The sequence below is a fragment of the Scyliorhinus canicula genome, chromosome 17, assembly GCF_902713615.1.
Source record: "Scyliorhinus canicula chromosome 17, sScyCan1.1, whole genome shotgun sequence".
In the NCBI taxonomy this organism is placed as follows: domain Eukaryota; kingdom Metazoa; phylum Chordata; class Chondrichthyes; order Carcharhiniformes; family Scyliorhinidae; genus Scyliorhinus; species Scyliorhinus canicula.
This window is the reverse complement of record NC_052162.1, coordinates 101944802-101967800: the sequence shown is the minus strand read 5'-3', so window position 1 is coordinate 101967800 and position 22999 is coordinate 101944802. Positions and strand designations below refer to the sequence as shown.

Below are 22999 nucleotides of genomic sequence, written 5' to 3'. Positions count from 1 at the left end.
GTCTGCGTGGGTTTTCTCCGGGTGCTTCGGTTTCCTCCCACAGTCCAAAGATGTTCAGGTGAGGTGGATTGGCCATGCTAAATTGCCTATGAGTAACCAAAGATGTGAAGCTTAGGTGGGGTTATGGGGATGAGGCGGGGGAGTGGGCCTGGATAGGGTGCTTTTTCAGAGGGTAAGTGCAAACACGATGGGCTGAATGCACTGTATAGATTCTGTGGATTCTATAGTCACATTGGAACTCGAATTGTCCATTCAGCCCTTCCAGTCCTCTGAAGCAAAAAACAGCTCGGACCAGTATTCTTATTCCGTTTTATTGTTTCTCCTTCTGGGCTTGCTTCACCATTCAAGATGTTTGACTCTGGTCTGGCTGCTGTCTCAACTCTGTTTTGCCATTTGTCCCTCCATAACCCTTGACTCCCCTGTCTGTAAAAAAAATCATTCACCTGAGGAAGGAGCTGCGCTCCGAAAGCTAGTGATTTGAAACAAACCAGTTGGACTTTAACCTGGTCTCGTAAGACTTCTTGCTATAAAATTCTGTCTAACTCTGCCTTGAATGTCTTTACGTGTTTCTGTACAGAAAGTTGTAGTTTTGAAAACATAATCTGCACAGTGTTCACTCCAACACGTCTTTCTGAAGGTTCAGGGCCCAGAGGATAAAGAGATCTTCCATTGGCTCTGAGCAGAATTTCTACAACTTGAGAATAACTCCTCTTCCATAGAACATAGAATATACAGTGCAGAAGGAGGCCATTTGGCCCCGCGGGTCTGCACCAACCCACTTATGCCCTCACTTCCACCCTATCCCCACAACCCAATAACCCCTCCAAACCTTTTGGGTCACTAAGGGCAATTGATCATGGCCAATCCACCTAACCTGCATGTCTTTGGACTGTGGGAGGAAACCGGAGCATCCGGAGGAAACCCACGCAGACACGGGGAGAACGTGCAGACTCCACACAGACAGTGACCCAGCGGGGAATCGAACCAGGGACCCTGGCACTGTGAAGCCACAGTGCTATCCACTTGTGCTACCGTGCTGCCCTTTATATCTCAGTTCTTTAAGTAAAGATAAGTTTCTGTTAGCTTTCTAATTATGTCTTTATATCTGTCCACAGGCTTTATCTGTTTTCTACACATGTATTGGGGAAGTCTTTGCCATACTGGGTGGCAGCCCTGATGTTCTGAGTTCAAGTACCACCACAAACTTGTTGACCATTGAAGATGTGTTTGTGACATGACCAAACAAACCAATAATTGTTTGTCATGGTGGTGGCAATGGGAAGAGTTAGAGAAACTCCTTATACAGCATTATGGATGTAGAGTGCTGCTCCTCAAACTATTATTCACTCCCTCTCTGTTTCTACCTGGAGATATGCGCATGGTTCTTTGGGAGTTATTCCTAATTACACATAGCCAGTATATGGATCTGGGGAGCTTTCAGCTCCTCTGCAGCTCCTAGTTTATCATTGATTTCATTGCTGCATTTGAGGCCTGAAATGGATAATCTCAGACTTGCCCACATAGAAACACCAGCTACCATGTTCACACTGATGTTGGTATTTTCTGCAGCTCGACTTCTCTCATCTCCTGACCCCGAGACCTTGGACACTGAAAGAGAGACGTACCCTGTGTGCCTGTTGGTGGAGTGTGTCATACAACAGGTCACCGGTCAACCAGTTCTTCAGTCGCACATACTTGGGCTTCTGGAAATTGGTGTTCAGAGACAGGCTGTGGAAAAATACAAAGAGGTCAGATCAACAATAATCAGAGCACTGGGATGGTAAATGGACATAGTGTGGATTCACTCATTGCACTGTACTCTGCATCTAAACACGTGCCGTACCTGCCCTGCGAGTGTAGAAGGAGCTTCATTTTGTACCTAACCCATTTGAAAGGGTGCTCCGATCTCGAAGTGAGCTTGCGGGTCCCCCACATTCCCCACATATGGACAATGCCACCCCCCACCCATGGACACTATCCCACACCATGCAAATGAGGAAACCCCGCTATGGGCTCCTTGGAGACCCCCCCCCCCCCCCCCTTCAAGCCCCTTGACAGCATCCCCTTCCCTTCCAGGACCCACACCCGTCATCCCCCAAACTCCCGTAGCGCCCGACTTAACTGCCTTGAAGATTTCCGCCCTTCAAAGCCCCCGCAACCTCCTTTCATGTGCTTGGCCCCCCTCGGCCCATGACCCTTGGCAGTTCCACCCTGGCACCTGGGCAGCCTTGCACTGCCACCCTGGCACCTCGGCAATGCTCCTGCAAGCTGGGCAGTGCCAAGATGCATGCGTTCCAGGGGGAGGACCAGGGGCCACCCTGCACTTACCCTAACCACCTCTGATGGTCTGGGAGACAACGTTTGTGTGGATCAATGCTGTAAGGCGCCCGACTGCAGCTTTCCAGGGGAGGCCAGAGAATCAAGGGGGTCCAATGGATAGAGGGCAGGTAGGTATTACATAGATTTAAGACTACATGCTTTGGGTCCTGGCACTGCTGGTGCCACCCTACCGCCCTGGCAGTGCCACCTGGATGCCAGCCTGACACTGCCAGGTGGCTCTGGCAGTGGCACTGCCAGGGTGCCAGGTTGGCACTGTGATCGGGCTGGGGTGGCCCGGCGTGGGTGGCGGGGAATGCATGGGGAGGCCAGGGGAACCTTCCATGCTGCATTTGGGCTGGGGGCAGGTCAAGCCTTCTTTTTGGGGCCTCCAAGATCTCTCACTACAATAGGGGCTTCCGGTGAGTGGAGTTCCCCACTGTACAAAACGGGCTATGTGCAGCCTCGGCCATGCATTCCCCATTCATAGAACATAGAACATTACAGCGCAGTAATTCAGGTCTCTTATTCAAAACGCGTCGCGTTGCATAGCCATTTCTCGGCACTGCGAGCCCTAGGAAACACGCAGCTAAACAAGCTCACTCAGGGACTTTGTTCACTTTTGGGAAGATTACGTTGCCTGCATCTCATCCCATGCTGCACCTGTCCTGGGAGTGTTTGATGGGACAGTGTAGAGGGAGCTTTACTCTGTAAATAAACCTGTGCTGTGCCTGTCCTGGGAGTGTTTGATGGGGACAGTGTAGAGGGAGATTCACTCGGTATCTAATCCCATGCTGTACCCATCTTTGGAGTGTTTGATGGGGTTTTTATACAGGAGGATGAACTCTGTATCTCATCCCGTGCTGTTCCTGTCCAAGAAGTGTTTGATGAGGACAGTGTAGAAGGAGCTTTACGCTGTATCTAACTCTGTGTTGTACCTGTCCTGGAAATGTTTTATGGGGACAGTGTATGCTATACTCTGTATCTCACCCTGTGGTGTTCCTGTCCAGGGAGTGTTTGATGGAGATAGTGTAGACAGAGTTTTATTTATCTAGCCCTATGCTGTACCTGTCCTGGAAGTGCTTGATCGGGACAGTGTAGAGGTAGATTTTCTCTGCATCGAATGCTTGCTGTACCTGATCTGTGAGTGTTTGATGGGGCAGTGGAGATGGCGCTTTACTCGGTATCTTACCCCATGTTGTTCCTGCCCTGGGAGTCTTCGATGAGGACAGTGTGGAGGGAACTTTACTTTGTATCTAATCCCATGTTATTCCTGTCCTGGGAGTGTTTGATGGGGACAGTTTATCTTTCTGTTCACCAATCCCACCCTGTCCCTTGCTTTCATTCTGAGTGGCTACTTATTTTCGTTCTGTTTCTTTCCACCAAATCACCGTTGAATTGCTCTATTTTTAAAATCTCTATCCTGATGTTTTTCATCATGAGTTCTTCGACCTTTGATTGTGATTGTCCTATTTTTGTGTGTCTCTGCAATATTGAACCTGCCGTTGTCCACATGATATACTGATTGGACTGCAGGATGGCCTGAGCTCAGTTCACTCTTGGAACCTCATGTCACAATGTCTCACCATTAATTTCCTTGTGCAGCTGAGAGTGCAGTTTCTACAACATTGTGTGCTCAGGGCATGTTTCCTCAGCTGTGACTCTCATTTCTAAACTGGGTCACCGAGATTCATTGTTTCTCTCCATCAACCCTGCCAGTTCACCTTTAATATTTTGAACAAGGTGATCTAATTAACTCTCAATCTTCTGTCATCTCTCCTCAAAACTGAACCCTTTGAGGCCAGTCATCATTCTGGCAAAGAAAGGATGGAGCTCTGTGAACAGGAAGCTGAACAGTTGAACAACTGGACAGGAAATTCTGCAGCAGATGGGCCCTATCCATGAAACCACAAACTGAAATAATACAGGAACAGAAAGAGCAGAGAACTTTGGCAGGCACATTGATCAGAGAGACGGGTACACAGCTCTGAGAGGGACACGTACACAGCTTAGAGAGCCATATACCCAGTTCAGAGAGAGGCAGGTATACAAATCAGAGAGAGACAGGGACACAGCTCAGAGAGAGAGTGAAGGGTACACAGCTCTGAGAGACACATACACAGCTCAGAGAGACAGGTACACAGCTCAAAGAGAGATGGGTACATAAATCAGAGAGAGATAGGTACACAGCTGAGAGTGAGACACATACACAGCTCAGAGAGAAACAGGTACACAGCTCAGAGAGTCGGGTACACAAATCAGAGAGAGACACAGCTCAGAGAGAGAGAGACACGTTCACAGCTCAAAGAGAGATGGGTACACAAATCAGAGAGAGATATGTACACAGCTGAGAGAGAGACAGATACACAGCTCAGCGAGAGACATGTACTCAGCTCAGAAAGATGGGTACACAAATCAGAGAAAGATAGGTAAACTGCTCAGTAAGAGAGACACAGCTCTGAGAGAAAGACAGATACACAGCTCAGAGAGAAAGACAGAAATACAGTTGAGAGAGAGATAGATGAACAGCTCAGAGTGGGAGACAGGTACACAGCTCAGAGAGACAGGTACACAGCTCTGAGAGACAGGTACACAGCTCAGAGAGACAGGTACACAGCTCTGAGAGACAGGTACACAGCTCAGAGAGAATCAGATACACAGCTCAGAGAGAGACAGATAAACAGCTCAGAGAGAAAGACAGATATATAGTTCAGAGAGAGATAGATGAACAGCTCAGAGAGGGAGACAGGTACACAGCTCTGAGAGACAGGTACACAGCTCTGAGAGACAGGTACACAGTGTGGTAAACACCACTCGTAACACATTGCATGTATTACGGTACTGCCCATGTATTACAGGTACCACGGTAAATCCCAGCCTGGTGGATCCGCCTTCACTGTTTGAAAACCTCATCCCGGACTGCAAGCCCGTCACCACTTGGAGCAGACGGTACAGTGCGTAGGACAGGGCCTTTATCAAGTCGGAGGTCCAACGGCTTCTGCAGGAGGGGATCATTGAGGCCAGTAACAGCCCCTGGTGAGCTCAAGTGGTGGTAGTAAAGACTGGGGAGAAGCACAGGATGATCATTGACTACAGTCAGACCATCAATCGGTACATGCAGCTCGACGCGTACCCCCTCACACGCATATCTGACATGGTCAATCAGATTGCGCAGTATCGAGTCTTTTCCACAGTAGACTTGAAGTCCGCCTACCATCAGCTCCCCATCCGCCCGGAGGACAGCCAATACACTGCCTTCGAAGCAGCTGGCTGCCTCTATCATTTCCTTAGAATTCCCTTCGGCATCACCAATGGGGTCTCGGTCTTCCAGCGAGAGATGGACCGAATGGTTGACCAGTACGGTCTGCGGGCGACCTGCCCGTACTTGGATAATGTCATCATTTGCGGCCACGAGCAGCAGGACCACGACACAAACCTCCAAAAATTCCTCCATACTGCCAAACTCCTTCTCCTCACCTACAATAAGGAGAAATGCGTGTTCCGCACCAACCGCTTCGCCATCCTTGGCTACGTAGTGGAAAATAGAATCCTAGGGTTCGACCCCGATCACATGAAATGAAAAAAATGAAAATTGCTTATTGTCACGAGTAGGCTTCAATGAAGTTACTGTGAAAAGCCCCTAGTCGCCACATTCCGGCGCCTGTCCGGGGAGGCCTGTAGGGGAATCGAACCGTGCTGCTGGCCTGCTTGGTCTGCTTTAAAAGCCAGCGATTTAGCTGCGTGAGCTAAACCATGCCCCCCTCCTGGAACTCCCTCTCCCCCACTGCCCCAAGGCCCTGAAACGATGCCTGGGGTTTTTCTCGCATTACACCCAGTGGGTCCCCAATTATGCAGATAAGGCCCGTCCACTTATTAAATCCACCATTTTTCCTCTGACGGCAGAGGCCCGGCAGATATTGCCAAAGCTGCGATGCACGCTGTGGACGAGTCCATTCCGTTCCAGGTGGAAAGCGATGCGCCGGACTTTGCTCTGGCAGCTACCCTGAACCAGGTGGGCAGACCCGTGACTTTCTTCCCCCGTACCCTCCATGCCTCCGAAATTCGGCACACCTCTGTCGAAAAGGATGCCCAAGCCATTGTGGAAGCTGTGCAACACTGGACGCATTACCTGGCCAGCAGGAGATTCACTCTCCTCACTGACCAACGGCCGGTTGCCTTGATGTTTAACACTACGCAGCAGGGCAAGATCAAAAATGACAAGATCTTGAGGTGGAGGATCGAGCTCTCCACCTATAACTATGAGATCTTGTATCGCCCGGGGAAGCTCAATGAGCCCCCCTGATGCTCTATACAAGTGCCAGCGCACAAGTGGACCGACTCCGGGCTCTCCACTATCACCTCTGCCACCCTGGAGTCACCCGGTTCTTCCATTTTGTCAAGGCCCACAACCTGCCCTTCTCCATTAAGGAGGTCAGGACCGTGACCAGAGACTGCCAAGCCTGTGCAGAGTGCAAGCCGCACTTCTACCGGCCAGATAGAGGGCACCTGGTGAAGGCCTCCCACCCCTTTGAGTGCCTCAGCATGGACTTCAAAGGGCCCCTCCCCTCCACCGACCGCAACATGTACTTCCTCAACGTAATTGATGAGTGCTCCCGGTTCCTTTCGCCATCCCCTGCCCGACATGACATCTGCCACAGTAATCAAAGCACAGCATCTTCACTCTGTTTGGTTTCCCCACCTACATCTACAGCGATCGGGGATCCTCCTTCATGAGTGACGAGCTGCGTCAGGTCCTGCTCAGCAAGGGCATCGCCTCGACCAGGACGACCAGCTACAACCCCTGGTGAAATGGGCAGGTGGAGAGGGAGAACGGGACCGTCTGGAAGGCCGTCCTGCTGGCCCTTTGCTTGAGAAATTTCCCGGTCTCCCGCTGGCAGGAGGTCCTCCCCGACGCGCTCCACTCCATCTGGTTGCACCTGTGCAGCGCGACTAATGAGACCCCTCACGAACGTGTGTTTGCCTTCCCCAGGAAGTCCACCTCCGGGGTCTCCCTCCCAACATGGATGTCAGTTCCTGGACTCGTCCTCCTAAGGAAGCATGTGCGGAGCCATAAATCGGATCCCTTGGTTGAGAAAGTCCACCTCCTCCATGCAAACCCACAGTACGCCTACGTGGCACACCCCGATGGGCGATAGGACACAGTCTCCCTCCAGGGTGTGGCACCCACTGGGTCTCCACCGTCAACCCCCGACCTGATACCGCTCTCCCCTCCCGGATGCTTCATTCATCCCTGCGCCACCCACCCTCCCAACAGCGAACCTCACTGCAGCCCCCACCCCAGCAGGATCTGTCCCCTCTAAGGGGATCCACCACTAAGGGGTGACAAAGTAGAACACGCTCCTGGAATCGCAGGTGACCACGTCAGCGCCCACATCACCACCAGGACTGAGGCGATTGCAGCGGAGGTTCAGAGCCCCGACAGACTCAATTTGTAATGCTTTCTTCACCTCTTTTTTAAACAGGGGGTGAATGTGCTCAACACCACTCGTAACACATTGCATGTATTACGGTACTGCCCATGTATTACAGGTACCACGGTAAATCCCAGCCTGCTGGCTCCTCCCAGCGTATAAAAGTGTGTGCTCTCCTGCGCTGCTCCCATTCTTGTTCCAGCTGCAGGAGGCACAACATCTTGTGCAATAAATCCTCGATTGTTCACCATTCTCGTCTCGTGGTAATTGGTACATCACACAGCTCTGAGAGATAGGCACCACAGCTCTGGGAGAATCAGCTGCACAGCTCAGAGAGAGACAGATACACAGCTCAGAGAGAGTCAGGTCCACAGCCCAGTTAGAGAGACAGGTAAACAACTCAGTCAGCGAGACATGTACACGGCTCTGACAGAGACACTTACACAGCTCAAAGAGAGACATGTGCACAGCTCACAGAAAAATACAGATATACAGTTCAGAGCGAGGCAATCACACAGCTCTGAGAGAGAGGTACACAGCACTGAGAGATAGGCACACAGCTCAGAGAATCGGGTACACAGCTCAGAGAGAGACAGATAAACAGCTCAAAGAGACAGATGCACAGCTCAGAGAGATTAGATACACAGCTTTGAGAGACATGTACACAGCTCACCAGGGGACACATACACAGCTCAGGGAGAATCAGATGCACAGCTCAGAGACACAGGTTTACAGATCCGAGTGAGACAGATACACAGTTCGGAGAGAGAGACACGTTCACAGCTCAAAGAGAGATGGGTACACAAATCAGAGAGAGATATGTGCACAGCTCAGAGAGAGACAGATACACAGTTCAGAGAGAGACAGGTACACAGCTCAGAGAGAGACAGGTACACAGTTTGATGCACCGTCAATTGCCACAAGACGAGAATGGTGGAACAATCGAGGCTTTATTGAACGAGATGTTGTGCCTCCTGTAGCTGGAACCAGAATGGCTGCAGCACAGGAGAGCACACACATTTATACGCCACCTGCTGGGCGGAGCCAGCAGGCAGGGATTTACCCTTGTACCTCTAATATACGGGCAGTGCCATCATACATATAATATATCACTAGTGGTGACTACCACATTCACCCTGTTACATATGAACATAAGAACTAGGAACAGGAGTAGGCGATCTGTCCCCTTGCGCCTGCTCCGTCATTCAATGAGATCATGGCTGATCTTTTGTGGACGCAGCTCCACTTTCCGACCCGAACATCATAACCCTTAATCCCTTTATTCTTCAAAAAACTATCTATCTTTATCTTAAAACATTTAATGAAAGAGCGTCAACTGCTTCACTGGGCAAGGAATTCCATAGATGCACAACCCTTTGGTTGAAGACGTTCCTCCTAAACTCAGTCCTAAATCTACTTCCCTTTACTTAGAGGCTATGCCCCCTAGTCCTGCCTTCACCCACCAGTGGAAACAACCTGCCCACATCTATCCTATCTATTCCCTTCATAATTTTATATGTTTCTATAAGATCCCCCCCGCATTCTTCTAATTCCAACGAGTACAGTCCCAGTCTACTCAACCTCTCCTCGTAATCCAACCCCTTCAGCTCTGGGATTAACCTAGTGAATCTCCTCTGCACACCCTCCAGCGCCAGTACGTCCTTTCTCAGGTAAGGAGATCAAAACTGAACACAATACTCCAGGTGTGGCCTCACTAACACCTTACACAATTCCAGCATAACCTCCCTAGTCTTAAAATCCATCCCTCTAGCAATGAAGGACAAAATTCCATTAGCCTTCTTAATCACCTGTTGCACCTGTAAACCAACTTTCTGTGACTCATGCACTAGCACACCCAGGTCTCTCCGCACAGCAGCATGTTTTAATATTTTATCATTTAAATAATAATCCCTTTTGCTGTTATTCCTACCAAAATGGATAACCTCACATTTGTCAACATTGTATTCCATCTGCCAGACCCTAGCCCATTCACTTAACCTATCCAAATCCCTCTGCAGACTTCCGGTATCCTCTGCACTTTTTGCTTTACCACTCATCTTAGTGCCGTCTGCAAATTTTAACTCTTGAAAAAAGAGTCCGGCGGGGGTGGTGGAAACATTACAAATTAAGTCTGTCGGGGGCCTTGACTCTCCTCTGCGATCGCCTCAGTCCTGGTGGTGATGTGGGCGCCGACTTGGTAACCTGCGACTCCGGGAGCGTGTTGTCCTCGTCTTCGTCACCCCTGAGTGGAACCGGTGGGAGGACGGATCCTGCTGGGGTGGGGGCTACGGTGAGGTTCACTGGTGGGAGGGTGAGTGGCGCAGGGGTGAATGAGGCAGCCGGGGGTGCAAGGGGCGGTGTCAGGTTGGAGTCGTGGGGGGGGATCCAGCGGGTGCCAGGTCCCGGAGGGAGACTGTGTCCTGGTGCCCGTTGGGGGTGTCACGTATACATACTGCGGGTTAGCATGTAAGAGGTGGACTTTTTCGACCAAGGGGTCCGACTTATGGATCCGTACATGCTTCCGAAGGAGGACGGGTCCAGGAACTGTCAGCCATGTTGGGAGCGAGACCCCGGAGGTGGACTTCCTGGGGAAGGCAAACACATGTTCGTGAGGGGTCTCATTAGTCGTGGTGCACAGGAGCGATCAGATGGAGTGGAGCGCGTCGGGGAGGACCTCCTTCCAGCGGGAGACCGGGAGATTTTTAGACCGTAGGGCCAGCAGGACGGGCTTCCAGACCGTCCCATTCTCCCTCTCCACCTGCCCGTTTCCCCGGGGGTTGTAGCTGGTCGTCCTGCTCGAGCCGATGCCCTTGCTGAGCAGGAAGTGATGCAGCTCAGCGCTCATGAAAGAGGATCCCTGATCACTGTGAATATAGGTGGGGAAACCGAACAGCGTGAAGATGCTGTGCAGGGCTTTGATTACTGTGGCCGAAGTCATGGGATGGTGAAAGGGATGACTTCATGATCTAGTTCCTTACAGGCTTTAGTTACTACCTCATTACTGTCCATTAACCTCCTCATTTGGTTCCCATCCCCCTGCCACATTAGTTTAAACCCTCCCAAACAGCGTTGGCAAAAGTACCCCCAAGGACATTGGTTCCAGTCCATTCCTTCACATTGTGTCACATTGCTTCACCATGCCAGCTGTGTCCTGGGTGAGGCCAGGCCTTTATACCGTCTCCCTGGTCCGGCGCTTGCATTTCTCAATACCTAAATGTCCTTCATGCAGCTTCTTGTGCATGAACGGCCGTCGCGAGTGTGGATGACAATTCTGTGCTGTCTGAGAAGCAAGCCATCCATCTCACTGAGTTCAGCATGAATGTTGTAGTGAGCGGGTCAGGTTTTGGCCAGCCCTCCTTCAGACACTCAATCACCTTTTGAAGCACTGGATCCTTGGCCTTTTCTGCCTTGATGAGCTTTGATTTCTCATCTGATACCAGTAGTGATGCAGTCACCATATTGACATATATTTGAACGTTTTCGTCCCCTGGACAGAGTGTGCCAGTGAAGGCCAGAAATTTGCCTGGTGTATAGATCAATTTACAGTCTTATCGCTGAAGCTTTGTCATGAGCCATTGTATCCAGCATAGGTTCTTGTGGACTATTGAGACCAACTGCCTATGGTCCATCTCAACCAATAATGTGGGAAGTCCATACATGTATGGGCAGCACGGTAGCATTGTGGATAGCACAATGGCTTCACAGCTCCAGGGTCCCAGGTTCGATTCCGGCTTGGGTCACTGTCTGTGCGGAGTCTGCACATCCTCCCCGTGTGTGCGTGGGTTTCCTCCGGGTTCTCCGGTTTCCTCCCACAGTCCAAAGATGTGCAGGTTAGGTGGATTGGCCATGATAAATTGCCCTTAGTGTACAAAATTGCCCTTAGTGTTGGGTGGGGTTATTGGGATAGGGGGAGGTGTTGACCTTGGGTAGTGTGCTCTTTCCAAGAGCCGGTGCAGACTCGATGGGCCGAACGGCCTCCTTCTGCACTGTAAATCCCATGATGTAATGGTGGAACTATTCCAGCCCCGTGACAAGTCCCAGACATTCTTTCTTGATTTGTGTATACCTGCACTCTGTGTCCATCATGGCCCTCACAACACATGCTACCGGCAACCAATCCCCATTCACACCCTGTTTTAACAGCACCGCGTTAATCCCATCTTGAGAGGCACCTGTGTAAATTTGTGTCTCCCTAGCCGGGTCTAAGAAGGCCAGCACGGGCACCGTTGTTAAGGAGACACAGATTCCTGCTATTCCTGCTCATGTGTCGGCGACCACTGAAAGATCACATCCTTTTTGATGGACTATCTTAGTTGGGACGATTTGGAGGCGAGGTTTCCAATGAATTTTCTTGTGAAGTTGATCATGCCCAGAATTCACAATGTACCCTTTTTGTCTGTGGTTGAAATGAGTGATTCATGAGTTGATGGCGCAAATCATCGTGAATGACTATGATTTAGTGGCCATTGCTGAAACATGGTTAAAGGATGGTCATGACTGGGAGTTAAATATCCGAGGGTATCAAACTATTCAAAAGGACAGAGTGGATGGTAAGGGAGGTGGTGTAGCTCTGTTATTTAAGGATGACATCCAGGCAATAGTAAGGGATGACATCGGTGCGATACAGGATAAAGTTGAATCCATTTGGGTGGAAATCAGGAATCGTAGGGCGAAAAAGTCACTGATAGGAGTAGTGTATAGGCCACCAAATAGTAAAAGTTATGGTGGGGCAGGCAATAAAAAAATAAATAACTGATGCATGTAGAAATGGTACAGCAGTTATCATGGGGAATGAGCACTTCACAGCTGCAGGTTGTATTTGCTGCTTGCTCTTGCTGGTGGCTGCAAATGCCTGGAGGCTGCTGCTGCTGTTTTTTTTTCCTTTTCTGTAGCTGGAAAGCAGGGCAATTATTTTGAAGATGTCTGGGTCCTGGAACACTGGGCTCAGGGGGATGTATGAGTCGAGAAGGCAATTCAGTTTGAAGCAAGAAGATGCTGAAGAACCTGGTACGCAACACTGATCCACCTGATGACCCCGTTGAAGAAATGCTTTCGCAGATTGTTAACGCTTTTGTTGCTGATGTGGTGAGTGCTGCATTTAACTGGTACTTTACCGCAGGTTAAACACGTTGGAAGGCAAGGATGTTCAGCTGGACCTTGAGTACCAGTGGAATATGCGGATGCTAGGATTTGGTTCTGGTGAGATTGGGTGGTGTCGGAGGCCTGCACAGCTGTGGCTCCTAGACAGAGAATGGCTCTGATACATGGAACAAGTAACATATTGATGGATGGATCATTTCTTTGACAAAGTTCTGGACATGATAACACATTCTCAGGCTTTTCTTCCATTTTTATTGAGGAACATACGAGAAGTAATAGCATGTGTTTCTTTTTTTTGGGGGGGGGGGGGGGAATGAGATGATATAGCTTTGTATTGGTGCCAATATGGAAAGGTGACATTTCCTTGCTGTTTAATGGTTTGTGCGATATATGGAATGTTATGCAGATGATTTTCAAATCGTTTTACTGTTGACTATTTAATAAACAAAAGATTCTCAACTAATGCTGCAGATTGTGTTTGCTGCTTGCTCCTGCTTGTGGCTGCAAATGCCTGAAAGCTGTGTGTTTGTTTGCTGCTGCATCTTCTGCTTCTGTGGCCTGCAGTAAGGAAAAGAAAGGATGTAAGATGTCCTGCTACCAGTGCTCAAGAGGGGGAAGGGGTGCTCTTCCCCTCCTCTGCTGTGCTTTATATCGGTGTGATTTTCCAGTGTGATTTTCCACTGTTGAGAGTCTACTGCTGGGAGCTGCAGGAGGGGGCATGGTGGCGGAATGCCAAATGTAGCTGCAGCTGCCTGGAGGCTGTGTTTCTGTTCGCAGTCGTCTCTTTGCTTCTGTGGCCTGAAGCAAGGAAAGGGAGGGAGAGGGATGAGCTACTGCCAGTGCTGGAGAAGGGAAAGCAATGGCGGACCGTTTTGACTGAGCAACTTGATGAAGTTATTGAAGCAATGCTTTTGCAGATTGCTGGTTGTTACGTTCTGGTGCTTGGCTGATCGGAATAATTGCACTAAAGAACATCTAGTTCTTGATTAGTTTAAAGTGTTATTGTTGAACAATTACGTGGGTTAGATAACCATAAGAATATTATCAAAAACTACTAACTTATTCTAAATAATCGGAGAGCTACTACAAATTGTGAATCTCCACTATGACGACCCTCTACCAACTCCCTGAGGTACAGTGCCATGTGGTTGTTCTCCACTGCCACATGCTGATTGGAGGTCTTCTCTATAGAACATAGAACATAGAACAGTACAGCACAGAACAGGCCCTTCGGCCCTCGATGTTGTGCCGAGCAATGATCACCCTACTTAAACCCACGTAACCCGTATACCCGTAACCCAACAATCCCCCCATTAACCTTACACTACGGGCAATTTAGCATGGCCAATCCACCTAACCTGCACATCTTTGGACTGTGGGAGGAAACCGGAGCACCCGGAGGAAACCCACGCACACACGGGGAGGACGTGCAGACTCCACACAGACAGTGACCCAGCCGGGAATCGAACCTGGGACCCTGGAGCTGTGAAGCATTGATGCTAACCACCATGCTACCATGAGGCCCGCTATCACTATATACATGATAGCTTATGTATATCATCACATCCCTTTTCCTTTGGAAATGTATAGTTTTACATACAATATCTCAATTTACTGTACAATACATGGTATGCATAATATGTTCATTATTTACATATTTACAGTTCATCACAAGTTCAATCTGTCCGGTGTTCTTCTGTGTCTTGTTGACCTTCTGAGCATTGGTTAAACCTGTGTTTGCTTGATTTTCACATATTGAAGATGATCCTTGCTGTTTTTCTTGGTTTTGTACACTTTCAGCTTGTTCTGTTCCTGTGTGCTGAGGTAGCGTTTGTTCAATTGTCCTGAGATTGTTTTCAACATCATCTGATGGTTCTGAAACAAGGGATTGCTGAACCCTCAGCAAGGCTCTCCTGTTTCATGTTGGAACTTGCCAGTCATCAGTGATGATGATAATGATATATGCCTGAGGAGCTAATCATTGTAGTACCTTCGCATACTTCAACCATCCGTTTCCATCAGGATCTTCTATCCTGACTGTGTCATCTTTTTCTAATGGTTGCATACATCTTATTGCTTTGTCACAATACTTTTTCTGCCTCCTTTTTTGAAATGTAAGCTTCCTCACAAGCTTTTGATTTGTAAAGTTGTTCTGAGCTGTTGATTCATCAACAACGGCAAAGGAGTTAATCCATTTATCAATGCTGCTGCCATATAACTAAGTAACGTGAGATATGGTCACTGCAGCCCTGAACTTGTATGCCATCAGTTCATTCCAGGGCTCGAGCAGGGATTTGAGTGGCATTTCACAAGCTACAGTCCACAAGTGCATCATTGAGGTCATGGGTGCCCTCTTTGCTTGGGCAGCTGACTATGTCAACTTTGAGCTAGACGAAGCCCAGCAAGATGCCCAGGCAGCCGAAGACTCCGCCATCACCAGGGTGCTCCAGGTTCAGGGGTATTTGGTGACACATATGTCGCCTTGGGGCATTAGGGAGCACCCTGCATTAACAGGAAGCAGTTCCACTCCCTGAATGTTCAATTTGTGTGCGACCACCACCTCTGGATTATGCACGTGTGTGCATGCTTTGCAGGGATCGTGCATGACAGTTACATTCTGGAACACTCAGAGATCCCCGGTGTCTACGAGGACCACTCCAGGATGACCATTAAGGGCTACCCACTGAGGTCCTGGCGGATGATGCTAGTATGGAGGCAGAGACCCGGTATATGAGGCCCATGTTGCCATCCATGCTGTCAATTAGTGGTGCATTGGACTGTTCAAAATGAGGTTCCAATGCTTGGACTGCTCTGGCGGTGGCTCTGCAGTCAACCCTCAGAGGATTGCCCACTCCGTTGTGCCCTCCACAAGCAGTGTAACATGATGTTAGAGGGGGTGGAGCCGTGGGAGCAGCTGGAGGAAAGAGGACAGGCAGCGGAGAGGGTATGGCATGCTCGGATGGCCAGGGAGGCCTTCATTCTTGCCCACTTCTCATTCCTCCCACCCTACTCTCCCCATATAACCACTCCGCACCACCCCAGTGACGACCCACCCTCCCAAGGACTGTGTGGCATCACTCCAGGGTGTTGGGCCTGTGCTGGCACTGTCAGCGAGTCAGTACAAGAGGCAGGAGAGTGAGGATAACTCGCTGTGAGGAACCTCTGATGCTCCTCTCTGCCATAGTCTGACTCCTGTCTATCTGCTGACAGCGCACACACACCTGTCACCTGTACACGGTATGCATCGAACACTCCTGATCTACAGCCACAATATCGGGGGGTTGAGGGGTGCAGAGGGCAACAGGGGGTGGGAGTACAGGCTGGACCGCTGTGAGGAATAACATGACAGAGGCATCATATGTAACAGGTGTAACACATTTTAATTGTGAATATTCGGAACCCTAACTTTTACTAACTTGAGAGTTTTTCGAAGAGGTCACAAAGATGATTGATGCAGGTAGGGCAGTGGATGTTGTCTATATGGACTTCAGTAAGGCCTTTGACAAGGCCTCATGGCAGACTGGTACAAAAGGTGAAGTCACACGGGATCAGGGGTGAGCTGGCAAGGTGGATTCAGAACTGGCTAGGTCATAGAAGGCAGAGAGTAGCAATGGAAGGGTGCTTTTCTGATTGGAGGGCTGTGACTAGTGGTGTTTCCAGGGATCAGTGCTGGGACCTTTGCTGTTCGTAGTATATATTTGGAGGAAAATGTAACTGGTCTGATTAGTAAGTTTGCAGACGACACAAAAGTTGGTGGAATTGTGGATAGCGATGAGGACTGTCAGAGGATACAGCAGGATTTAGATTGTTTGGAGACTTAGGCGAAGAGATGGCAGATGGAGTTTAATCCGGACAAATGTGAGGTAATGCATTTTGGAAGGTCTAATGCAGGTAGGGAATATACAGTGAATGGTAGAACACTCAAGAGTATTGACAGTCAGAGAGGTCTAGGTGTATAGGTCACTGAAAGGGGCAACAAAGGTGGAGAAAATAATCAAGACGGCATACAAAGAACAAAGAACAAAGAAAATTACAGCACAGGAACAGGCCCTTCGGCCCTCCCAGTCTGTGCTGATCCAGATCCTTTATCTAAACCTGTCGCCTATTTTCCAAGGATCTACTTCCCTCTGTTCCCCGCCCGTTCATATATCTGTCTAGATGCATCTTAAATGATGCTATCGTGCCCGCCTCTACCACCTCCGCTGGCAAAGCGTTCCAGGCACCCACCACCCTCTGCGTAAAAAACTTTCCCCCTCTCACCTTGAAATCGTGACCCCTTGTAATTGACACCCCCACTCTTGGAAAACGTTTGTTGCTATCCACCCTGTCCATACCTCTCATAATTTTGTAGACATCAATCAGTTCCCCCCTCAACCTCCGTCTTTCCAACAAAAACAATCCTAATCTACTCAACCTTTCTTCATAGCTAGCACCCTCCATACCAGGCAACATCCTGGTGAGCCTCCTCTGCACCCTCTCTAAAGCATCCACTTCCTTCTGGTAATGTGGCAACCAGAACTGCACGCAGTATTCCAAATGTGGCCTAACCAAAGTCCTAAAGAACTGAAACATGACCTGCCGACTCTTGTACTCAATACCCCGTCCGATGAAGGCAAGCATGCTGTATGCCTTCTTGACCACTCAACCTGCGTTGCCACCTTCAGGGTACAATGGACCTGAACTCCCAGATCTCTCTGTACATCAATTTTCCCCAGGACTCTTCCATTGACCTTATAGTCCGCTCTTGAATTGGATCTTCCAAAATGCATCACCTCGCATTTGCCTGGATTGAATTCCATCTGCCATTTCTCTGCCCAACTCTCCAATCTATCTATATTTTGCTGTATTTGCTGACAGTCCCCCTCGCTATCTGCAACTCCACCAATCTTAGTATCATCTGCAAACTTGCTAATCAGACCACCTATACCCTCGTCCAGATCATTTATATATATCACAAACAACAGTGGTCCGAGCACGGATCACTGTGGAACACCACTACTCACCTTTCTCCATTTTGAGACACTCCCTTCCACCACTACCCTCTGTCTCCTGTTGCCCAGCCAGTTTTTTATCCATCTAGCTAGTACACCCTGAACCCCATACGACTTCACTTTTTCCATCAACCTGCCATGGGAAACTTTATCAAACGCCTAACTAAAGTCCATGTATATGACATCTACAGCCGTTCCCTCATCAATTAACTTTGTCACTTCCTCAAAGAATTCTATTAGGTTTGTAAGACATGACCTTCCCTGCACAAAACCATGCTGCCTATCACTGATAAGTCTATTTTCTTCCAAATGTCAATAGATCCTATCCCTCAGTATTTTCTCCAACAGTTTGCCTACCACTGACGTCAAGCTCACAGGTCTATAATTCCCTGGATTATCCCTGCTACCTTTCTTAAAAAAGGGGACAACATTAGCAATACTCCAGTCCTCCGGGACCTCACCCGTGCTCAAGAATGCTGCAAAGATATCTGTTAAGGCGCCAGCTATTTCATCCCTCACTTCCCTCAGTAACCTGGGATAGATCCCATCTGGACCTGGGGATTTGTCCACCTTAATGCCTTTTAGAATACCCAAAACCTCCCCCTTCCTTATGCCGACTTGACCTAGAGTATTTAAACATCCATCCCTAACCTCAACATCCGCCATGTCCCTCTCCTTGGTGAATACCGATGCAAAGTACTCATTAAGAATCTCACCCATTTCCTCTGACTTCATGCATAAATTCCCTCTTTTATCTTTGAGTGGGCCAATCCTTTCTCTAGTTACCCTCTTGCTCCTTATATACGAATAAAAGGCTTTGGGATCTTCCTTAACCCTGTTAGCCAAAGATATTTCATGACCCCTTTTAGCCCTCTTTATTGCGCGTTTGAGATTTGTCCTACTTTCCCGATATTCCTCCAAAGCTTCATCAGATTTAAGTTGGCATGCTTGCCTTCATTGGCCGTGGGCATTGAGTATAAGAATTGGCAAGTCATGTTGCAGCTGTATAGAACCTTGGTTAGGTCACACTTGGAGTATAGTGTTCAATTCTGGTCGCCACACTACCAGAAGGATGTAGAGGCTTCAGTAGAGTAGGTTGAGTAGATGTAGAGGGAGCAGAATAGATTTACCAGGATGTTGCCTGGTATGGAGGTCATTAGCTATGAGGAGCGGTTTAATAAATTCGGTTTGTTCTCACTGGAATGACGGAGGCTGAGGGGCGACCTGATAGAAGTCTACAAAATTATGAGGGGCATAGACAGAGTGGATAGTCAGAGGCTTTATCCCAGGGTCGAGGGGTCAATTACTAGGGGGCATAGGTTTAAGGAGCGAGGGTCAAGGTTTAGAGGAGATGTACGAGGCAAGTTTTTTTATACAGAGGGTAGTGGGTGCCTGGAATTCGCTGCTGGAGGAGGTGGTGGAAGCAGGGACGATAGTGACATTTAAGGGGCATCTTGACAAATACATGAATAGGATGGGAATAGAGGGATACGGACCCAGGAAGTGTAGAAGATTTTTGTTTAGATGGGCAGCATGGTCGTTGCAGGCTTGGAGGGCCGAAGGGCCTGTTCCTATGCTATACTTTTCTTTCTTGCCTCTCGCACCTTAAAGCTATGATCCCTGGTAATTGACCCCTCTACCCTGGGGAAAAGCCTCTAACTATCCACTTTGTCTATGCCGAATGCCGTATGCCTTCTTGACTACCTTCTCCACCTTTCGGTGACCTGTGTACCTGTACACCTAGATCTCTCTGACTTTCAATACTCTTGAGGGTTCTACCATTTACTGTATATTCCCTACCTGCATTAGACCTTCCAAAATGCATTACCTCATATTTAGAACATAGAACAGTACAGCACAGAACAGGCCCTTCGGCCCTCGATGTTGTGCCGAGCCATGATCACCCTACTCAAACCCACGTATCCACCCTATACCCGTAACCCAACAACCCCCCCTTAACCTTACTTTTTAGGACACTACGGGCAATTTAGCATGGCCAATCCACCTAACCCGCACATCTTTGGACTGTGGGAGGAAACCGGAGCACCCGGAGGAAACCCACGCACACAGGGGGAGGACGTGCAGACTCCACACAGACAGTGACCCAGCCGGGAATCGAACCTGGGACCCTGGAGCTGTGAAGCATTTATGCTAACCACCATGCTACCCTGCTGCCCCTCCTCATTTGTCCGGATTAAACCCCATCTGCCTCTGACCCGGCGGGGGGCATGAGGTGGGTGTACAAAACTATGGTAGCTGGAGGTGAACTTGTAAATATGTGTAACCACCAGATTAATGACTTGTTCAATGGTGATAACTGCGCTGTCGATTCTCGGGTGAGTGTGAATGATTCCAGTGCCGCTATTATAGAAAAGTTATCCTTGGGGTACTGACTGATACATTATTCAATAAACAGCAATAAATGGATTTTCAGCTCATTATCTCCATCACTGTTTGTGGGATTTTGCAATGTACAGATTGGCTGCTGTGTTTTGCGTATCACAACAGTGGCTACAATTAAAAATTGGCTATGCAGCCCATTGAGATATCGAGTGGTTAGAAAGATACAAATCAATACAAATACTTCTCATTGGAAAGAAAAGTTAAATAGTCAAAATTTGAGTGCGTCACTCCCTCAGAACTGACCCTCTGACACCTCAAACAGCGCGTCACTCCCTCAGTACTGAACCTCTGACACCTCAAACAGCACGTCACTCCCTCAGTACTGACTCTCTGACACCTCCAACAGCGCGTCACTCCCTCAGTACTGACCCTCTGACACCTCCAACAGCGCGTCACTCCCTCAGTACTGACTCTCTGACACCTCCAACAGTGCGTCACTCTCTCAGTACTGACCCTCTGACACCTCCAACAGTGCGTCACTCCCTCAGTACTGAGCCTCTGACACCTCCAACAGTGCGTCACTCCCTCAGTACTGACCCTCTGACACCTCCAACAGTGGAGCACTCCCTCAGTACTGACCCTCTGACACCCAACAGGGCAGCACTCCCTCAGTACTGACCCTCGGACACCTCCAACAGTGCGTCACTCCCTCAGTACTGACCCTCTGACACCTCCAACAGCGCAGCACTCCCTCAGTACTGACCCTCTGACACCTCAAACAGCGCAGCACTCCCTCAGTACTGACCCTCTGACACCTCAAACAGCGCGTCACTCCCTCAGTACTGACCCTCTGACACCTCCAACAGCGCAGCACTCCCTCAGTACTGACTCTCTGACACCTCCAACAGCGCAGCACTCCCTCAGTACTGACCCTCTGACACCCAACAAGGCAGCACTCCCTCAGTACTGACCCTCTGACACCTCCAACAGCATGTCACTCCCTCAGTACTGACTCTCTAACAGAGCAGCACTCCCTCACTATTGACCACCCCTCCATCCGCCCCCACAGTACAGCACCCCCTAACAGGGCAATCCCCCCACAGTTCTGATCCTCTCAGAGTGCAGAACTCCCTCAGTACTGACCCTCTGACTGTGCAGAACTCCCTCAGTACTGACCCTCTGACTGTGCAGAACTCCCTCAGGAATGGACTCGGTGTGTTGGCTTTCAGTATGGAGCTGGTGTCATGGACTTGGCTCTTAACAAATGGACAGCCAATGCTGGAATGCTCACCCTTGCTCAGCTGCCTTGCCGTTGTGAGGAGCTGGAGTCTTCTCCTCAGAATCTGGGTCCAATTCCTTGGCTTTTCGCAGCTCCTTGACCTCCATCCTTTCCCAACTCTGTGCTTGCCTTTGTGACAGAACAGAATCTAAAGTGGACTGATCGGGTTCAGCTTCTCCAAACTATGAGCATAGGTTGAAACCAGAGCTGAGGAAGGGAGTGCTACGTCTCATTCCAGTAACTGGATCCATTGCACAATTAGTTGCTGCTTTGCCAGTCCTGTAGCTGGGTTGGGACATTATCTCCCAGTTACCAATCATTTCTGTGGCAACTTAAACAAGCCTGACAAGAAGTTATTGCCAGAAATAATCCAGTTTCACAATAACGACTTTGATATCACTGAGAATAATGAAATAGACACATATATAGAATGAGAGAGAGAAAGAGGGAGCAACAGAAAGAATGAGAATAAGACAGACAGAATGAGTGAAACTGGTATAGAGAGAGATTCACAGACAGAATAGACATTTATACCATAACAGAGAGTCACTTGGCCCAACAATTCTGCACCAACCAACAGGATGCAGAGCTGGCCTGAGAAGTGGCAGATGGAGTTCAACCTAGATAAATGTGAAGTGATTCATTTTGGAAATCGAATTTGAATGCTGAATACAGGGTTAAAGGCAGGATTCTTAGAAGTGTGGAGGATCAGAGGGATCTTGGGGTCCAGGTACATAGATCCCTCATCCTGCCACCCAGGTTGATAGGGTTGTTAAGAAGGCATATGGTGTCTTGGCTTTCATTAACAGGGGGATTGAGTTGAAGAGCCACAAGGTTTTGTTGCAGCAAAAACCCTGGTTAGACCATACTTGGAATATAGAACATAGAACAGTACAGCACAGAACAGGCCCTTCGGCCCTCAATGTTGTGCTGAGCCATGATCACCCTACTCAAACCCACGTATCCACCCTATACCCGTAACCCAACAACCCCCCCCCCCTAACCTTACTTTTATTAGGGCACTACGGGCAATTTAGCATGGCCAATCCACCTAACCCGCACATCTTTGGACTGTGGGAGGAAACCGGAGCACCTGGAGGAAACCCACGCACACAGGGGGAGGATGTGCAGACTCCACACAGGCAGTGACCCAGCCGGGAATCGAACCTGGGACCCTGGAGCTGTGAAGCATTTATGCTAACCACCATGCTACCCTGCTGCCCCTTTGCTACCCTGCTGCCCCTATTGTGTCCAGTTCTGGTCACCTCATTATCGGAAGGATGTGGGTGCTTTGGAGACTGTGCAGAGGAGATTTACCAGAATGCTGCCTGGACCGGAGGGCATGTCTTATGAAGAAAGGTTGAGGGAGCTAGGGCTTTTCTCTCTGGAGTGAAGAAGAAAGAGTAGTGACTTGATGGAGGTGTACAAGGTGATGAGAGGCATGGATAGAGTGGATAGCCAGAGACTTTTCCACAGGGCGGAAATGGCTGTCATGAGGGCACATAATTTTAACGTGATTGAAGGAAGGTATAGGGGAG

General features: G+C 49.1%; 1 protein-coding gene across 1 annotated transcript in view; it reads right to left on the bottom strand.

The window, feature by feature from the left end:
• The window catches only part of LOC119951958 (nitric oxide synthase, brain-like), a 304521-nt gene extending 282878 nt beyond the window's left edge, over positions 1 to 21643 (bottom strand). The window contains exons 1-2 of the mRNA XM_038775360.1: positions 21474 to 21643; positions 1626 to 1728 (exon numbers count right to left, since the gene is read on the bottom strand). Coding sequence (XP_038631288.1) covers positions 1626 to 1728; positions 21474 to 21568 — 198 coding nt within the window. The 5' untranslated portion in view covers positions 21569 to 21643. The remainder of the gene's footprint in view (positions 1 to 1625; positions 1729 to 21473) is intronic.
• Positions 21644 to 22999: the final 1356 nt, after the last annotated feature.